General features: G+C 41.7%; 1 protein-coding gene across 1 annotated transcript in view; it reads left to right on the top strand.

Moving 5' to 3' along the window:
* LOC124555122 (cytochrome P450 4c3-like) overlaps positions 1–20,983 on the top strand; it is a 189,288-nt gene that overhangs the window by 78,235 nt on the left and 90,070 nt on the right. The window contains exon 4 of the mRNA XM_047128927.1: positions 7,294–7,479. Coding sequence (XP_046984883.1) covers positions 7,294–7,479 — 186 coding nt within the window. The remainder of the gene's footprint in view (positions 1–7,293; positions 7,480–20,983) is intronic.

Raw genomic sequence — 20,983 nt, 5'->3', positions numbered from 1 at the left:
CTCTCTGAGAAATAACCTCAGAATGTTCAAATGATCTTTAAACTCCCAAAAAGGTAACAAAAAAATAGCAAGACAGCTCAGTGCAGTGAGAATTTTGATAGTTCCATGTGAATATACCTGTCAAATAGTGATCTAACAAATTAATAAAATATGTGGGGAGAAGGTACAACCAGCATTTGCATCTCAATAAGTAGAACAGACTTAAAGTCCAAACCATTGTACTCTAAAATGCAGGGAAATTGTATAACAAGGAAAACTGTGAAAAATTATTTATTACAGAAATGTTACCTTACTGTCAATGATTACTTAAAGTGGCATGCAAATTAATGACAAAAATGTTTGTCATAGATGTATAATTGTCATAAACAAAAGGCATTTTACAATATGCTCTGTGGAATAGTTACAAAAGCCATATGAAAGTGTAACATAACATAATAAATACTTCATGAGCATCTGCAGTTAAACTACACGTATTTCTTGATGATATCCATATCACACATATTGTCAACACATGGATAAATGAGTAAAAAATAAACTATTTATTATAAATAGTACGGTCACAGCACACTACAGCATGATACTCCTGACAATATTTATTTATTTATTATATTTCCATTTTCTCTGTTATTTTCTTTATTATCCCTATCATATAGGCTTTGTAGTTTAGCAATGCTTTTACCCAAATGCCACTCAATTGTGATTTGTGTACTGAAATCCAGTTACGAAATCTATAAATTGCTCTTTTGATGGGTCCAGAATGAGAACGAATCAATCAGTGATGAATGAACAAATCAGACCAGTTGGGATTTATGTGACTGTTGTTCCTTGAAGCTATGACAAACTTCTTTAAGCATATTGGATGTTTACCTACCACATATTTAACTTACACAGTCTTTCTATTGTCTGACTGACTCCCAATGTGAGGTCAGGTGGTCTGTGTGATGTGTCCAATACGATGTAGATTATTTAGCAGCTGCAGATCACAGTGGGCAGCTCCTGCAAAGCAGGAGACATTGTCAAGTTCACCCATGTACTAAGTGCTACTGCCTCATAGTAGCTGTCCATATTTATCCATAAGGAAAGCTGTGTTCATTTGTAATTGTAATGCGATGTCTCTCCTGCTGCCATAGAATCTTTACTGGCCTCATATTTTCTTTCACCCGTCATGTAAAGCCATCACCCCATACTAATGTGTTTAATATCTCTTATGATTAATGACTATCCAGCATCATTTAACACACAAGAGACTGTGACATCTCTGTCAAGAACACTCAGAAATAAAAACTGACTTTAAAATATTTTAATCATTGATTTATTGTTACAGAACTACAAGTAAAATAAAAAAATGGTGGAAATGAGATTAGTTACCACAAATAGGAAGACAATGTGTGGAAAGAAAAACATTTACCCAGAAAGTAAACTGATGATACAAGTTATAACTCTATTTACAGAAATGAAGTCCCATGCTTCTTGACAGAGCATAGGGGAACGATGCGGAAGACCTGCACCGCCATACTAGGCAAGGTCCTAATGAAGTGTTTTGCCATTGCCTTCGTCTGACCATAATGGGAATGAATTATGATGATGATGATGATGGTGGTAATGATGATGATGATGATGATGACACAACAACACCCAGTCATCTCAGGGCAGGTGAAAATCCCTGACCCCACCAGGAATCGACCCTGGGACCCCGTGCTCAGGAAGCGAGAACACTACCACGAGATCACGAGTGGTGGACCACTCTATTTATAATAAAAGTAATTTAAATGATCAGCTGAAACTGAAGGCAATGGCTGAAATTGAAAGCAAAGAAATATATAAGAACAAGTAGTAGTAGTTAATGGGCAATCTCATAATGATGGTTTTAGACAGTTTCTACTTAGGAAATGAGGTAATGAAATAGCAGGTGGAGCTTTAAAGACACTGAGAATTATCTATGTAATATACTGTATTCTCAGGCTGTTCAGTTTTCCTTGTGTCTGCCAATATTAACGTACCTAATACTTACCCATATCGACTTACAGAAATGAGAACGGAATCGGAATTGGATTCCTCAATCCCCCCCCCCCCCCCCCCCCCTCTGCTCTGTTCCCATCTTCCACCAAGAGCTGCACCAGAAACAAACAGAATGGATTGTAGAGGCTCCCAGAGTCATCAGTATGGGGACTATTTCTTTTGAACCTTCAGTCAGTCATGAAATCAAAACAAAAGTGAAAATCTAATGAATCTTGGCACAGACGTATTGCACTGTGTCTCAAGTGCACCCATAATTAATTTCAAGCTTTTAAGTTATGAGAACACAATAAGCATGTAAAGATGCTTAGAACAACTGATCCTTGCACAAAGTGTGAAGTGCCTGCTGAGGGGTTCCACTTGATTTTATGCAACTCTCATAAAGTAAAAGTCACATGTTTCTTTCTTCATGACAATGCTCAGATACACAGACACACACTGCAGGTGCAACAATGATGCTTCTGCAGCTATTTCAATGGGAACTGTCTGATAACCCACCATATTGCCCAGATTTGGCTCCCTCGTAAAAGTAGCAAATAAAACATTTTTGATAATCACGGTGGTTTTGGTTTTGTGACTGAAATACGTCAACAAACTGCTAGAGTAGAATTATAGGCAGGAAACATGAATGCCCAGCAAACAGAGGAATCACAGAGGCTGTAATTATCTACACCAATTGTTAATTAATCAAAGAGGAGTTTCTGGAAATGTGATCTTAAGTAAAAGATGCTCTCCATCAGGAGAACCACAGGCTGTACATTTTCTGTGTTTCAGTGATATTCTAGCTGAAAAACTGTGGCATTGTAATGAAGTGTCTTTCTTGTTACCATAAAAACTTTACTGGTTTCACTGGACAGAGCAAATGTGAAGTGATGGAAACATACAGCTGCCATTAATAAAATCATTGGCTGATAACCTACTAATTTAAAGTTAAGGAATTTAACACTTTACAGTAGAAGAGTTGCTCTGTTATTTCAGACAAAAAGTTTACTCAGACAGTTACAGCAGAGGTGCATAGTGGCTGTAGCAGTATTAGAAGCATGGATCCAGTTGAATAAACAATTTTTAGTCCCAGGCTGTACTACATATGGAGCTGCTTGATATGGTGGAGGAGGAGGAGGAGTAGCAATTCTGGTCAGAGACAATGTAATACACCACCCAACAGCCTTAACTTTGTATTCCGACCAGTGACTACCAGGACTCAATTAGTCAATATCTTTAGTATCAGTGAACATTTATTCAAACAAGTTTCAGTGATTTCTTTAAAAAATAGGACCACTGTATACATTATGTGCAGACTATAATACTCACAACATCAGTTGGCACTGCATGTATGAATCTGTCCCCGCATTATTGGATAATAAATCTCTGACTGTTATGAGTGATGGCAGTCCAACAATGGTTATAGCTCCTGGGAGAAAAAAATCTACATTAGACCTAACACTATTCTCCCCTTGAATTGCAGTAATGGCTAGGTGACAAGTACTGGAGGACTCTCTAAGATTGCATCATTATCCTATGCTAGTGGGAATGCCATCAGGCCCCAGATAGTTGACAATGACCTCCCTCAGGGAGCCATATTGAGTCCCTGCCTGTACATAGTGTATATGCAAGATGTTGAAAAATGTTACAATTCACTAGTGATCTTTCCTTGTATTTGACCACTTATTGCATTGAGACAGCAAAAGAAATTAGATGGAAAGAGAATAATACTGGAAAAATCATTGATGATTGTTTTTGCACAAAGAGGAGTTCTGCACTGCCCAAATAGCATAAGGCATAGTGGAATAAACATCCCATTCAGGAATCAAGTTAACTTCTTTGAAGACAATTTTCCCCTGCATCGTTGCACCCTAGGATTTCTTGAGCAAGCTGAAGGATATAATTATTCTATGATGTCAGAATGTATGGGGTTTCTTTAAATGTGAGACTTGATGACAGTTTCTTAGGCAATGTTTGTATTAAATTTTTGTTCGAGTTGTCTCTAGTCTCAGCTAGCCAGATCCTTTATTGTTATGTTTTTCATTTTTTCTCTGATGAAACAGTCCTCTCTTTCAATTAGAAATTGTCAAAGCTTTTTTTTCTGTTATTCCTCTTTAGATTTTGTAGCACACCTTGATCCATTTGTTACAAGATAGAAGTGACATTTCATGGTGTGTAGGGAACAGTTTTCATGTCTCCATTGACTAGCTTCATTTCTGAAGTCTGAGATGGAACATTGTCAGTCACAAGTAGAGCTTGAGGTGGCAAACAATTTTCTGTTTGAATCTTCTGACAGAGGAAACAAATTGTTCCTCAAAGCACTCATTAAACAGAGCACTGGTCATTGAATCTTTACTTTGATTTTCATAGTAAACAGGGAGAGTGTTCATATTCATGTCCTTTATGGCATGTGGTATTGCAGACTTCCTAATTATTATGAGCAGTAATTTGTTTTTTGGCGCTGGCCGGTGTGCCCGTGCGGTTTAGACGCTTCAGTCTGGAACCGCGTGACCGCTATGGTCGCAGGTTCGAATCCTGCCTCGGGCATGGATGTGTGTGATGTCCTTAGGTTAGTTAGGCTTAATTAGTTCTAAGTTCTAGGCGACTGATGACCTCAGAAGTTTAAAGTCGCATAGTGCTCAGAACCATTTTTTTTGTTTTTTGGCACAGCATTGCTACAGGCTAAAAGAGTAAAGTGTTGCTTATTCATTTTAAAATTTGGTGCAGATGAATTTTCTTTCAAAGCAAGAATTTTTGTTGGGAATACTTTGCAGTTCAGTCCAGTTTTGTCAGCGCTATACCCTAGCTGTGGTGAGTAGTTTTCTGACAACACTAAGTCTGGAAATTCATCTAAGAATGAATCTGTGATGGCAACACTGGCTGATAATTTTTGTTCACTTATTAACTGTCGTATCCTATGTCTCTTTTCCCAATGATATAACCAATACACGTAGCAGTAAATGTTAGATCACCATTCATAAATTTGTTCAGCTGCAATGCCTTTCTTGACTAAACCACAAGAAAGTTGCTTCATCAGTTCTGTCATACAGTGACATGGTGGAGTTGTGGCATTGTTTCAAAGTTTTTTCACTAGCTGTGTTGCAGAAGCTTTCAATTTTCCTCCAATTATTATTCAGTCACTGATAGTGGCTTTCCCAGCACCAAATTCAATAGCCAATTTTGTAGCACTTCCCCTACTGCCAAGCCACTTAAGCACCTTCAGTTTTTCCTTTAATGTACAAGAAATATGTTTTTATTTGCTTCACATTGTACTATACAGTATAGCATCTGCTTTATATGTACAGCATTGACCTAATTTATGAATAAAAAGCATGAACACAGGACTGTATAAGTCAACCTAATTTATTCATTGTACTGTATGTATGGTATTTGTTAACAGCAGCCAAACAAACTGTGCTTTAACTCCTCTGAACACTCCTGCAGCAATCAGATACATAGTTGTATTGTTGTAAAGTGTTATGCATTGTATTTGCAACATTGTCACTTCCTCACATTGCAACATTGCCAGTTTCTCACAGTGGCAAACTATGTTGCCTTGTTGCTGGTAATCCAATACAGCAGCTGTATTTGTATATGTACAGTACATTTTCTTTGGATAAGCTGAACATTTTTGTTTCCAAACAGACCACACTCTCACTTAGTTTGGAATACTGGGGTTCTATTTGCATGCAGTGATAGTATCAAACACTGTTGAAATACACTCCTGGAAATGGAAAAAAGAACACATTGACACCGGTGTGTCAGACCCACCATACTTGCTCCGGACACTGCGAGAGGGCTGTACAAGCAATGATCACACGCACGGCACAGCGGACACACCAGGAACCGCGGTGTTGGCCGTCAAATGGCGCTAGCTGCGCAGCATTTGTGCACCGCCGCCGTCAGTGTCAGCCAGTTTGCCGTGGCATACGGAGCTCCATCGCAGTACTTAACACTGGTAGCATGCCGCGACAGCGTGGACGTGAACCGTATGTGCAGTTGACGGACTTTGAGGGAGGGTGTATAGTGGGCATGCGGGAGGCCGGGTGGACGTACCGCCGAATTGCTCAACATGTGGGGCGTGAGGTCTCCACAGTACATCGATGTTGTTGCGAGTGGTCGGCGGAAGGTGCACATGCCCGTCGACCTGGGACCGGACCGCAGCGACGCACGGATGCACGCCAAGACCGTAGGATCCTACGCAGTGCCGTAGGGGAGCGCACTGCCACTTTCCAGCAAATTAGGGACACTGTTGCTCCTGGGGTATCGGCGAGGACCATTCGCAACCGTCTCCATGAAGCTGGGCTACGGTCCCGCACACCGTTAGGCCGTCTTCCGCTCACGCCCCAACATCGTGCAGCCCGCCTCCAGTGGTGTCGCGACAGGCGTGAATGGAGGGACGAATGGAGACGTGTCGTCTTCAGCGATGAGAGTCGCTTCTGCCTTGGTGCCAATGATGGTCGTATGCGTGTTTGGCGCCGTGCAGGTGAGCGCCACAATCAGGACTGCATACGACCGAGGCACACAGGGCCAACACCCGGCATCATGGTGTGGGGAGCGTTCTCCTACACTGGCCGTACACCACTGGTGATCGTCGAGGGGACACTGAATAGTGCACGGTACATCCAAACCGTCATCGAACCCATCGTTCTACCATTCCTAGACCGGCAAGGGAACTTGCTGTTCCAACAGGACAATGCACGTCCGCATGTATCCCGTGCCACCCAACGTGCTCTAGAAGGTGTAAGTCAACTACCCTGGCCAGCAAGATCTCCGGATCTGTCCCCCATTGAGCATGTTTGGGACTGGATGAAGCGTCGTCTCACGCGGTCTGCACGTCCAGCACAAACGCTGGTCCAACTGAGGCGCCAGGTGGAAATGGCATGGCAAGCCGTTCCACAGGACTACATCCAGCATCTCTACGATCGTCTCCATGGGAGAATAGCAGCCTGCATTGCTGCGAAAGGTGGATATACACTGTACTAGTGCCGACATTGTGCATGCTCTGTTGCCTGTGTCTATGTGCCTGTGGTTCTGTCAGTGTGATCATGTGATGTATCTGAGCCCAGGAATGTGTCAATAAAGTTTCCCCTTCCTGGGACAATGAATTCACGGTGTTCTTATTTCAATTTCCAGGAGTGTATTTATTTCAAGATTATGAGTAGAAGACAAAAAATATGCAATATAAATTAAACTTATCTATTCCATAAGTATCAGTATTCATTACAGTATGAGTAAACAAAAGACAACTTAGAATGAATGTTTAATACTGATTATGAAAAATTTTTATTACAGGTACCAAATGGCATGAAAGACGGAAGTTACTGACACCAGCATTTCATTTCAAAATTTTGGAAGATTACGTACATGTATTCAATAAAAACAGTAGAATACTGGTGAATAAATTATCTGAAAATACTCCAGATTCAACAGTGAATATTTTCAAATACATGACAACCTGCACACTGGATATTATATGTGGTGAGCTTACAACTTATATTCAGATTACTGACAAGTCACATATTTTGAAAAACTAAGCTTGATATACATGTTGTCAACCAATGAGGAGACCCAGATTTTTATATAGTTCTTAAAAGCCAGTTTCATCAAAATTACTCTTGGTGAACCTGGTTTTTAAGAATAATACAAGTTAAAGTTGACTTACATTTTCAATTTTTTTCAGTATTTTGAAAACCTATTTACTCATGGGTAATGATAACTTCTTGATCACTTGTTGCTCAGTTTCATTGTATTTTTAAATTATTAAAACTCTACTGAAGTATATCGTTTTGTGCAAAATAAAATCTTTCAAAGTTTTTGACCTGTAATTAAGAAATAGGAACTAAATAGAGTTAAATGAGAAGTAACAGATAGTACATAATATTTTGAACTGGACTGGTATAACTGACTCAAATTGCCTGCTGCACAAAGAAATGTAATGGGCAACTTTCACAATGGATTATTATGTGAGAAACATGAAGGACAGTGAATGTAAGCTGTGGGATTATAGCCACTCATTATCACTGACTTAATATTATCTGCTTGCCATTGTTCAATGTTTTACCAAGTCATAATTTTCTTATATGTTCATTCTGTTAATTCCATGTGCTCTTTGCATGTGGTTATAACATTTCTATGTTTTGTCATTGTCTGCTTGTGATGCTTTCCCAGTATTGTGCCCAAATTAAATAGTTACTTTGGATCACAAAATTAATGTGCTATATTTTACTTCAGTTTTCAAATTTTACTTGAAACTCTATATTTGAGAGGTAAAGGAGCACAAATTCAATTTCAGCATTTTATGTTTAAGAACATATTTGAAACACTGACATACTGCATCATTTGTCAAGAAGGATGGTGATCAGTTGCAGCCCATTGCCAATTTAAGTTATCTTAAAAGAATATGCAGCTTCTTAACAAATCCAGAATCAGCCAGGGGTTGGTGCAGAATCAATAGTGTATCCAGGATCTGAGATGGAAGGATCTTTGTGATGCAAGTGATGAAATAGTTTTGAAAGCCCACCATCAAGTTGCTTGGGGTGCATACAAAGTTGCTCTGGGTGTATGCACTACTAGCCAGTATCCATTACATGTTCTGGCTGTCTTCAAACAGATAATAAAATGATATGTATGTTTGTGTTGTGGAGCAAGATGTGAGTTTGGGTTTTGAGGATTTTTTCTGGTGGAGGGGAGGGGGCTGGACTATTGCCCTCTGTTGCCACTTGCTGAGTACATCCTTGAGCAGAACTACTACTCTTCTTCCACAAATGAAGTAGTGTGTGGGTATTATAAACATGGTCTTAAGGTTAAACTGCTGAAATTAGATTTATGCCCCTTTCCCTCTCAGGCACAGAATTTATGACAATATTTCAATAGTGTACAGTAATGTTTGAGAAATATTCTCATCAGTAAGTCAGGATCTTCAATGTTAATTTTGTGCCTCAGTACATACCATCACAGCTTACAGCTATATCAGGAGTTTATGGCTAAAATTAGAGTTACTATTTGTTATAACCTTTAATCACTAATAAATTGCATGGATATACAACGTAGAAACAATAGCTGGTTACATGCTACCAATTCCGTATCAGTCATTCGACTGCCGTGCCGTGACATGCAGCCGGCGCCATAGCTAGGTGGCGCTCTCGCACTCAGCCGAGTTGCAGAGCGCCTCTATCGCCTATTGCACGTACTGACGTGGCGGCACTCTTAAATGTCGTGGCACTGTCACAACACTTTTCCCCCCTTGAAAAAAAACACTCACTTCCTAGGAGACACGGACAACGCGGAGACATCCATGGCCTCTTGGGAGGCCCCGAGAAGATCCCGCGGAGAAACACGAGAGTACGGTCAAAAATGTCCAGGACGGAAGCCCGTGCATGGAACGTGCCTCCTGGACGAGATGATGGGTGAAAACTCTGGAGCAGCATCCATAGGTGTCATGGACCTGGGGGGTGTGCTCCAGCAAGATGGGTCCCGGAGAAGGTGGCGCCGCGACCGGGGCCGGGTCCGGCGTACTCGGAAGCGGTAGCGATGTCGGCTGCAGCAACACGCACAGGAGATCAGCAGCAGTGACAGGACTGGCTTCTCGGGCTGGTGGAGGCAAAGGAAGGGGCAGTGGCACTGGCGTGGCCACCACTCGTGGGCGCATCTGGTCGTAATGGCGAACAACCATGCCGTCGTCTGTACGTATTTCACAAAGCCGGCGGCCGCGAAGAGCCTTGACCACCCCTGGAATCCATTTAGGGCAAGATCCATACCCTCGTGCCCACACGTTGGCACCCATCGAGTATTTTCCCGCACGAGGGGACACAGTACAAGGCCTGACAGGGTGAAGCAGGTGGAGTAGAGTGCGCGGTTGGCGGCCATGCAAGAGTTCAGCAGGGCTGCGATCGCCCAGAGGCGTGAAGCGATAATGCAACAGAGCGTCATCTGTGGAAAAATTACTAAGGAATTTTTTCATCTGGCTTTTGAAAGTGCGGACAAGGCACTCGACCTCCCCATTGGATTGAAGATGGAAGGGCGTTGCTGTAACATGATGAATCCCGTGTCCAGTACAAAAATCATGGAAGGCCTGCGAAGAGAACTGAGGGCCATTGTCCGTGACGATCCTGGATGGAAGACCTTCTAGCGCAAAGATTTTGGACAGAGCCAGCGTTGTCGCCGCAGTGGTGGGCAACGGACATCGAACAACAAACGGAAACTTCAAGAAGGCGTCAATCAACAGCAGCCAATAAGTGCCAAGGAAGAGGCTGGCAAAGTCAGCATGCACCCGTTCCCATGGCTGCGCCGGGTCAGGCCACAGAGAGGGCGTTGTACGGGGTGCAGCCAGTTGTTGAGCACCCTGACCACACGCAGCGACCATGTGGGCGATGTTCAAATCAATACTGGGCCAATAAACGTGCCTGCGGGCCAGGTACTTAGTCCGAGAAACCCCCCCAATGGCCTTTATGCAACAGTTTGAGAACATCTTTGCGAAGAGAGGCTGGCACCACGACCCGTAGAGGTGCGCCATCCGTAGCCAGAAGAACACCACCATCACGAACAGACAGACAAAGGCGCAAGGCATGGTAGTTCCGAAGGGGATCCGATGCCAGGCCCTTGGTCCTGTCCGGCCAACCCCGTTGAATAAAACCGATCACCTGACGCAGGACCGGGTCCCGTGCAGTAGCCGACATGACCTGCGAACCTGTAAGCGGAAAACCCTCGACCGCACGACATTCTGCCTCATCAATGTGGAATCAGTAGTTCATCTCGATCGAAAACTGGGTCAGGGCCCAACGGTAAACGCGACAACGCGTCAGCGTTGGCATGCTGGGCCATGGGGCGATAGTGAATCTCATAGTGAAAACGAGACAAGTATAAGGCCCAACGTTGCAGGCTGTGAGCTGCCTTATCCGGAAGCAACGCCGATGGGCTGAACAGAGAGACCAGCAGCTTGTGGTCGGTGATGAGGTGAAACTTAGAACCATACAAAAAAACGCTGAACTTTTTTAGAATATAAATGATAGCGAGCGCCTCCTTTTCGATTTGAGAATAACGCCGTTGCGCATCGTTGAGGGTCTTGGAAGCATAGGCGATGGGTTGTTCCAACCCATCCTCGTACCGATGGGCGAGAACAGCCCCTAGGCCATACTGGGACGCGTCAGTCGCCAGAACCAAGTGCTGACCCGGACGGAATGTAGCAAGACAAGGTGCCGACTGCAAATGAGCCTTCAGGCGGACAAAATCCTGCTCACACTCGTTGGACCAACAGAAAGGAACGTTTTTGCGTAACAGCTGATGCAGAGGATGAGCTACCGCCGCCGCAGATGGAATGAATTTGTGATAATAAGCAATCTTGCCTAGAAACGCCTGAAGTTCTTTTACCGTAGACGGCCGGGGTAGAGCGGTAATGGCCGCAACATGCTGACGTAGAGGACGTATACCCTCACGGGACAAGTGGAAACCAAGATACACGATGGAGGGTTGGAAGAACTGTGACTTGCCCAGATTGCACTTCAATCCAGCCGAATGCAGAACCCGAAACAGTGAAAGTAAATTGCGAAGGTGCTCCTCAGTGGAGGCCCCCGCGACAACAATGTCATCCAAATAGTTTATGCAGCCGGGAACGGAAGCCGTGAGCTGTTCCAAAAACCGCTGAAAAATGGCCGGCGCGCTTGCGACGCCAAACGGTAACCGCTGGTACTGATACAACCCACAAGGAGTGTTGATGACGAGAAATTCCTTGGAAGACGCATCCAACGGCAGCTGATGGTACGCCTCTGATAAGTCAAGTTTGGAAAAGAACTGGCCCCCAGCGAGCTTGGTAAATAACTCCTCAGGACAAGGAAGAGGATAAGTGTCAATGAGGCTCTGAGTGTTGACAGTGGCTTTAAAATCACCACACAATCGCAGACTCCCGTTTGGTTTAGAAACCACCACGATTGGCGATGCCCATTCGCTGGAGGTAACAGGAAGGAGACTCCCTGAAGCTGTTAACCTTTCTATCTCAGCCTTGACAGGTGCACGCAACGCCACCGGAATAGGGCGTGCCCGGAAAAACTTAGGGCGAGCTGTAGGTTTAAGAGTAATATGGGCTTCAAAATCCTTGGCACGACCCAGACCAGCAGAGAACACGGACGAGAATTCAGAACACAATCCATCCAGCTGTTGATACGGAATATCCTCTGATATGAGGTGCACGTCATCATCAATGGAGAACCCGAACTACTGGAAAGCATCATAACCGAACAGGTTTTAAGTGCCCGCATGATCCACCACATAAAACGTGAGGGGCCTAACAACAGACTTGTAGGCAGTGGAAGCATCAAACTGGCCAACGATAGGAATTTTCTGTTTATTATAAGTTTTCAGATTTCACGTAACTGGAGACAAGGGAGGGGAGCCCAACTCCAAATATGTGCGAGAATTAATGAGAGTTACTGCAGAGCCAGTGTCCACTTGCATGCGAATGTCTTTATCCAGAATACGTACAGTAACAAACAACTTATTTCTTTGAGAAAGCACACAGTTAACATCCATGTCCGACGCCTCGTCCTCGTCGACAGGAACTTTAGGGGACTGACACACAGAAGCAATGTGGCCCTTCTTCCTACATGAATTACACGTGGCCCAACGTTTTGGGCACGCGGCCCTGTCATGCTGTATGAAACAACGTGGACAAGAAGGAAGTGCGGAACGAACCTGCTTCTGTGGTTGCTGTTTTCGCTGCGAGCGTGGCGGCCCAACGCGACGTTGTTGACGCGAGTGAACCGCCGCCACATCGTCGGTCCCCTGGGAAACAGGCAAATTGTCCGTGTCGAAAGTGGTCTGTATAGCGCCTACATGACACCACGCGTTTATTTGCGCACCAGCAGCGTGAGACACTTCAAAAGATTGAGCGATGCTTAGAACTTCTGAAAACGTCTGGTTTGGCAGTTGTAAGGCACGTTGCCGAACTTCTTTATCAGGAGCAAGCCGTAGAATAGTATCCCTAACCATTGAATCAGCATAAGACTCATGATGAGTGTCCGTGACAAACTGACATTTCCTACTCAGACCGTGTAGTTCCGCCGCCCAAGCCCGGTAAGATTGATGAGGCTGCTTACGACACCGGTAGAACGCCACGCGGGCGGCAACGATGTGGGTGTTTTTTCGGTAATAGTTAGACAATAAGTCACACATTTCTTGGAAGGACAGAGAGGCAGGTTCCCGCAGCGGGGCTAACTGAAATAGCAGCTGATAGATCCGTGGGGGAATCCAAGATAGAAATAACGACTTACACATAGGAGCGTCGACAACGCCTAAAGCCAAGAAGTGTTGCCGCAAACGCTTCTCATAATCCTCCCAGTCTTCAGCGGCCTCGTCGTAAGGAGGGAACGGAGGCGGAGAAGAGGAAGACAGACGATGCGTAAGCGACGTCGACAACGCCTGAATAGCAGCTGTCAGCTGTGTTTGTTGTTCAATGAGCACTTGCATAAGATGTTCCATGTCTGCCCCGACACGAACACACAAATCCACAACGCAGGAACAAAAATATCCCATCCTCGTCGCCAAAAAGTGTTATAGCCTTTAATCACAAATAAATTGCGTGGATATACAACGTAGAAACAATAGCTGGTTACATGCTACCAATTCCATATCGGTCATTCAACTGCCGTGCCGTGACATGCGGCTGGCGCCGTTCGTAGCTAGGTGGCGCTCCCGCGCTCAGCCGAGTTGCGGAGCGCCTCTATCGCCGTTTGCGCGTACTGACGTGGCGGCACTCTTAAATGTCGTGGCACTGTCACAACACTATTTGTTTTATTCTAGTGCAGTCAGTGAGTTGTCTCATTTATTTACACACACAGAATTTGTGTTCAGAAATATGTGTGGATTATGATACTACCTCCCTGAAATGCTAAAGTCTTGCACAAAACTTTAATACGTATTTGTTGTTAAGCAAGCTGTATCTCTTCATGAACCTCTATTCATATTTTGTGCAAAAGAGAAATCCAAGAAAATATTACATTTCATAAAATATTTTTTTATGTCCACAAGTATTACCAGTGCTAGTGTTGGCTGATTCTCATTGTGAACATTCTAAAATAACATATTTAATGTTCACTCAATATTATTTGTGAATAACTTCACAAATGAGACCATGCAATTATACATTTTACTTAAATGTAGGAACAGCTGGGTTAATAGGCCACTCAGGACATACTGATATAGATTGATCATAGTTTTCCTAAGCCATTATATTCTTACAAGTAATACATTGCTCTGCAGAGCTTTTGTGTAATGGAAGCAGATTTTGCCATACAATAGTTCATGAAATTTAGCTACGTTATGTTGCAATTTACATAATTCATCACGGCCATGGAAATGAGATGGATAAAAATTTCTCAGTTTTCTTGCTGCATCAGATTTTTTTGCATACACATGCTTTCAATGACTTCCTCTGTCATCATTGTCAGGAGTTAAATGACATACTAATATGACATCAGGTACTTTTATAAATAGTCAGCCAAATACTGTCATGAGTATGCCACAAAGTCATGGAACTTCCATATGCTATGTGATGGACATTAATAGTGGCATTGATTCTGTGAGATGGTGGATAACTTAGCTTATTTCCTTATTTCTCTGCAGCCTTTCATTATGTTCTTCTAAAAGAGGCATCAACATAACTTCTGGTAACATATGGAACTTTCATGACTTAGTCTGACTTTAGTGACATAATTGTGCCAACTACATATGGAAGTACCGCTCTGAAATCACCTATTTGTCTTTAATTTACCACTTACATGTGCATCACAGTAGTTCCATCATACTAATGTATAAGCAATGGTTGAATATAAAATATTCCTTAATGCAGGTTATTTTACCATTCTTGTTTTAATCTAGCAGCTTGCTTACTTGGCACACATCTCTGCCAATTTAATGTTACTCTCTTTTTTAATTTCATTGTGTAATATATTTTGTCAATGGTTATATTTAAATATTGTCTTAGTATATAAAATATTTAGAGGTGCATTGAGCGTTCTGAACTTTGAAATGACTTTCATATGCATGGACAGTTTTGAATTTGCATGAGAACCCTGTGTACCTTTAATGCAAAGGAGCAACCACAGCTAAACAAAGACCAGGCAGATGTCATGTACTGACAGACAGGGTGGTTGTAAAAAATTGCATGAACCAACAGAAGGAATCACTCATGACTTCCAAGGTGTTACCAGCAGTCCAGCTAGTACAGTGAATGGGTGTACAGAGCTAAAGAAAACGCAGTACAATGGTTGAGCAGCTCCTCATAAGCCACACGTTTCTCTAGTCAGTGCTTAGAAACACTTGACGTGGTATAAAGAGTGATGACATTGGATAGTTGATAGCTTGAAACAAGTGATTTGGAGTGATGAATCATGCTAAATCCTGTGTCAATCCAAAGGAAGAGTTTGGGTTTGACAAATTCCCAATGAACAGTACCTGCTGTCATGAGTATTGCCAACACTGAAGTACTGAGGAGGTTGTGTTATAGTATGTGGATTTCTTTAATGGTTAGGGTGTGGTCCCCTTATTATACATATGAAATACTAGATAAAAAAGAATATGAAGACATTTTACAGCTGCGTGGTCTGAGGCATCTTGTCAAGGTCCCCACAGCTCCCACCCCCCCTCCCTCCCCCCGTCAGAGATTCAAGTCCCCCCTCGGGCATGCATGTGTGTGTCGTCCTTAGTGTAAGTTAGTTTAAGTTAGATTAAGTAGTGTGTAAACTTAGTAGGGACCGATGACCTGAGCAGTTTGGTCCCCCTTACCACAAACTTCCAACATTTTACAGCATAGTGTACTGCCTACAGCTGGGAGGTGATGACTGTATCAGCATGCACTATGTCCTAAAACAGCATCTGTGAGGCAATGATCCATGAAAAATATATTCTTGAAATGTACTAGGACTGAACATAATTGAACATATCTGGGATGAGTTAGGACATCAATTTCACTCCAAACCCCAGGTTCCAGCATCACTACCTTCTCCAGTTTTGGCTCTTGAGGAAGAATGCGCTATCATTCCTCCACAGACTCCATTCAAAGTGTCCCCAGCAGAGTTCAATATGTCCTTAAGCTGAAGTCTGGATATACCTCACATTGATGTCCACTAATAGGCACCGAGTAAGGTGGCGCAGTGGCTAGCACACTGGACTCGCATTTGGTAGGACGACGGTTCAATCCCGCGTCCGGCCATCCTGATTTAGGTTTTCCGTGATTTCCCTAAATCACTCCAGGCAAATGCCGGGATGGTTCCTTTGAAAGGGCACGGCCGACTTCCTTCTCCGTCCTTCCCTAACCCGATGAGACCGATGACCTCGCTGTTTGGTCTCTTCCCCCAAACCAACCAACCAACCAACCACTAATAGGCATCCAGGTACTTTTGATCAGATAGTTTATATGATCATTCTGCTTTGTGTAAAAACACAGTCACTCCTAAGTATTTGTTACTTGATTGACTTTGGTTGTAAATTATTAATCCTGTGGTTAAAGACTGCTGCATTATTGCATTTCATGAAATGAGTGAGTTTGTTTTCTTACAGTAAGATGTAGTTGCCATATTTCCACTAGGCTGATGTTTTTCAAATATGAGAGAAAATAATATTACCTTGTAGGTAACTAAATACATGGTTCACTGAAAGTTTTGTGAGAAAATAATATTACCTTGTAGGTAACTAAATACATGGTTCACTGAAAGTTTTGTGACATTTTGGGTGAATGTTGATTCCTCCATTTCCAAGAAGGTGACTGGTATTAACACCAGTTGTTAGTAAGTAATGAAAGTTTGACCTTGTTTGGCCTAATTGACAGGCTGCTAACTAACTCTGTCTGAACATGCCTCAGAAGTCCCAATGATACTGACTGACTGTCAAGTCATCCTCTGTTGAAAGGCATCGCTGGATGGAGATATGGAGGGGCATGTGGTTAGCACACCACTCTGCTGGCCATTGTCAGTTTTTATAACTGGAGCTACTACTTTTCAATTTAGTAGCTCCTCAATTGGCCTCACAAGAGCTGAATGCACCTCACTTGTCAACAGAACTTCAAAGACCTCAATGGTCACCCATCCAAGTGCTAGCCAAGCCCAACAGTGCTTAACTTCGGTGATATGATGGTAACTGGTTTTAACACTGTGTCAAGGCGATTGGCAATTAATAGTCTGTGAGTCCTTCATTTCTTTAGCTAAGCATGTTAGTTAGACAGAGGCATCAATGAAGCTGACATAGGAGTAATACTGTTATTAAGTTTTATGAACCTGATGTAGGAAATATGCAACAGGCTATTGGTGATTCTCCATCTTCCAAAGAAATGCTCTATCATGTGTTAATTCATTCAATCAAGTGTGATACTCTCTCGAGTCAGTTTGGATGAATCGGTAAGAGCTGAAGAGTGTTGCTGCACTTAGCATCAAACTGAATACATGTTTGAAAGCAGATCACTAGCTGTTTATGACATCCTGAATGACAATATTTGCATTAAAAAGAACTTTAATTGCTGCTTATCACATTTTCCAATGCCACAGAAAAAAATTCACAAGTGCAGATAATTCTTCAACTAAGCAATAACTCTGATCTAGCTTTGCATGATTTCTTCCTGTTTCCCAAAGCAAAAGAAATTATTTATGGCAGCCAACTTGTGCCTTCTGAAGCAGCAATACCTAGAAGGAACGTACCTAAGGAACCTCCAAAAGAAATTTAGTGGGAAGATTTTCCCAATTAGTTTGGATGGATGCAGCAGTGCACAGGACAGCACAGACAGTGCTTCAAAAATTTTGTAAAAGTGTAACTAAGTGTAAACATGTGCACTTCAATAACAGTTTCAGAATTTTCAGAGTAATTTCATACTTCACATGCATAAAGTCTGAGACTGTATCTCAGAATAACCACAAAGTCTTTAAATAAATCATGAACAATAGTGGTCTTATAATGCTTCCAGTAGGCAAACAAAAAAATCATTTCTGTGTCTGCTGATGAGTATCTAACATACATTCTTCCTGTTAAGAAGTTCTGAATTTCCAGAAGGCATTTGATACTGCACCACACATCAATTACTAAGTAATATACAATCATATAAAGTAAATATGTGACTTTCTCATTGAATATTTGACTAACAGAACCCAGTACATTATACTGGATGGCAAATATTCTACAGAAATGAAAATAATACCTCTTGTGGCTGAAGGAGGTGTAATAGGACCTCTAATGTTCTCAATATACATAAAAAAATCAGATAGGATCGGCAGTGCTATAAAAGTCTTTATTGCTATGATACAGTTGTCTGCAAGAAATTATCACTGTTGGACAAATGCAAGGGAATACAGAAAGCTTTGATCAAAATTTCAATTTGTTGTAATGAATGACAGTTTTCTTTAACTGTGAATAAAAGTAAGATGCTGCCTATAATAAAGTGAAAGAACCCAATGGTTTCAGTTACAAGATTAGTGGTGGAAAATTAAAGTAAGTCACATTGTATAAATATTTAGGGATAATAGTAAGAAGTGATATGAAATGGATCTATCATTTATAATCAATATTAGAAAAGGCAAATGGAAAACTTCAGTTTCTTGTAAGGGTTCTGGAATAATACAATAATCCTGTAAAGGAAATCACATACAAGATACTAGTGTATCCAATTCTAGAACACCATTCCAATGTTGGGAATCCTTATCAAGCAGGCATGACAGTAAACATCTAACGGGTTCAGAGATACAGTGTCAGGAATATAATAGGGCAGTATAGCCCATACAGAAGTGTAACACTAGTGCTCAGGGAACCACCATAATTGCATGTCTTGCATAGGGATCATGAGTATAGTATAAGGGAATTTAGGGGACATTCACATAAATATGGACAGTTCTGTTTCCCTTGCTCACTACAGGAATGCACAGGACCAAAAATTAATATTGGTATAATGTACCCTCCAGTACCCTGTACAGTAACATACCAGATATCTATATATAGATATAGATATTGAGTCACAAATATTGCTAGATATGTATACCTTCTGTTTTTGTGACACAATGACTGCTCCATAAAATTTCCAGCATACAGTCTTTAATGGAGCAGGCTAGATATGTTTTATATACATTTGTCTTTAATATGTTTTGGTCCCATAGTGAAACTGAAGCTTTTTAAATATCCAGAAACGTCCACATTTACATATACACTCAGAAAGCCAATATGCACTACATGATAGTGACGACTTTGTACCAGTATCATCCAGTTCCTGTCCTGTCCATTCATGAATGGAATGTGAGATTCCACCTGAGTGGCCATAGACTGTAGCAAAGTGTGTGTGAATCATACTTGTGTGTGTGTGTGCGTGTGTGTGTGTGTGTGTGTGTGTTTTCTGCTTCTAAAGAAAGAGTTTTTTTTTGTCTGAAAAATAAAAGTTTAGGAGTCTTTTCATTGTGTCTGTCTGCGGATCATGCTTCTGTCATGTGGTGAAGAGCAATCTATCTTTTTCATGTTGTTATTCCATCCTGAACTTTCCATTGTTTTATTTGATGGTTTACACTGTACTCACATGATACTGGCTACACAGCCAAAACTGTGCAGTCTAAAATCCAAACTAAATGCACATTTTAATTTCACAGTCAATGAAGAAGATGTTGCCTGTTTTGCCTTTTTGTGTTATTGTACTTTTAGCTTCCTTTCGTTGTTGCAGATATGCACAGTATTTTTAGTTGTTTGCCAACTGAGTGCAACAATAGTCTGTGTTTTCCCTTATTTATATGTCTTTTTCATTTTGCTTTATCCAATAGTTCTTTCATAACATTCCAGTTTTCATCAAAATGTCTATATTTACAAGTGCAATGAAGACTAGCTTGAAGCTGCACTGTGATCTATTTTGAGTGTGTTTATGAGAATAGTATTTTTAAAATCTGAAATTTGTATCAGTAGTTTTGCCATGATTGTGATACCAAGAATCTGAAATTTTTTTAAATTTAGTGTGATGCAACTTAAACGTGGATTAAATCATAAATTAACAGTTGTAGTCTTCTCAGTGGAAGAAATCCTTACAGGACTGGAGGCTCAGCATATTTAATATGCCTGGATGAAACACCATCTCTCTATATCTTCCTTATTTCTCCATATTCCTTTTCCCAACTTTTCATAATGTTTCTCCATGTTCTCTTTGCAGTCTGTTGATAATTTAAGGTCAGCAGTATGAATGCAGGCTTATTTAGTCAGTCAGCTAAGCCTTACAAAACTGGAAAACATTCATGCCATACTGGCACAAATCAGCCTATATTTTAAAACAAAGATGGCATCTTATTTTACACTTTTCAGTTTTCACTCTCGTTAATCACTAGATGGTGTGTTACCTGAGTTCATTAAACAATGAGGAAGGAAAGCATCACAATGGCTACTACAGTTTTACAATAAAACTGAGCCGAAAAGTTTCTCAGCATTTTAAAACTGCAAAAACTATAGCTATTTCAAGCCAGGAAAACCTAAAGAAGACCTAATGAACTATCATCTAATCACACTACCAAGCATCTATAACAGGATGCTGGAAACATTCTGTATTATGGAATATATATATATATATATATATATATATATATATATATATATATATATATATATATATATATGGGCATGGGATCAGTAATTGGGATACAGAAAACTTAATTCAATATATGTTGTAGCTCCTATATATTTACACTTGATACTGCGCCTGTACAAAATGAAGTATAACAAAGAACTGACTAAAGTAAAGTTAAGATGGAGGCTTGACAGAGCACTTAGAGTTCACAGATATTACGTTTCTGATCGATACAAACCTCCAATGCCACACAGCCCCTAACCCCCCCCTCCCCCCCCTTCCCCCCCCCTGCAGCATGGAGTACTACAGATGTCCAAGGGTGAGGGCGTGAGGGTGTCGACGTCGATAGAAATCGTGCGCGTAGGCAGGTGCACCACAGGTGCTTCCATCTCGAACGACGTGGGTTGTGCTGGCGGAGCGGCGAGA

The sequence above is a fragment of the Schistocerca americana genome, chromosome X (genome assembly GCF_021461395.2).
Source record: "Schistocerca americana isolate TAMUIC-IGC-003095 chromosome X, iqSchAmer2.1, whole genome shotgun sequence".
Taxonomy (NCBI): Eukaryota; Metazoa; Arthropoda; class Insecta; order Orthoptera; family Acrididae; genus Schistocerca; species Schistocerca americana.
The sequence above is the reverse complement of the archived record's forward strand: the minus strand, read 5'-3'. Positions and strand labels throughout refer to the sequence as shown.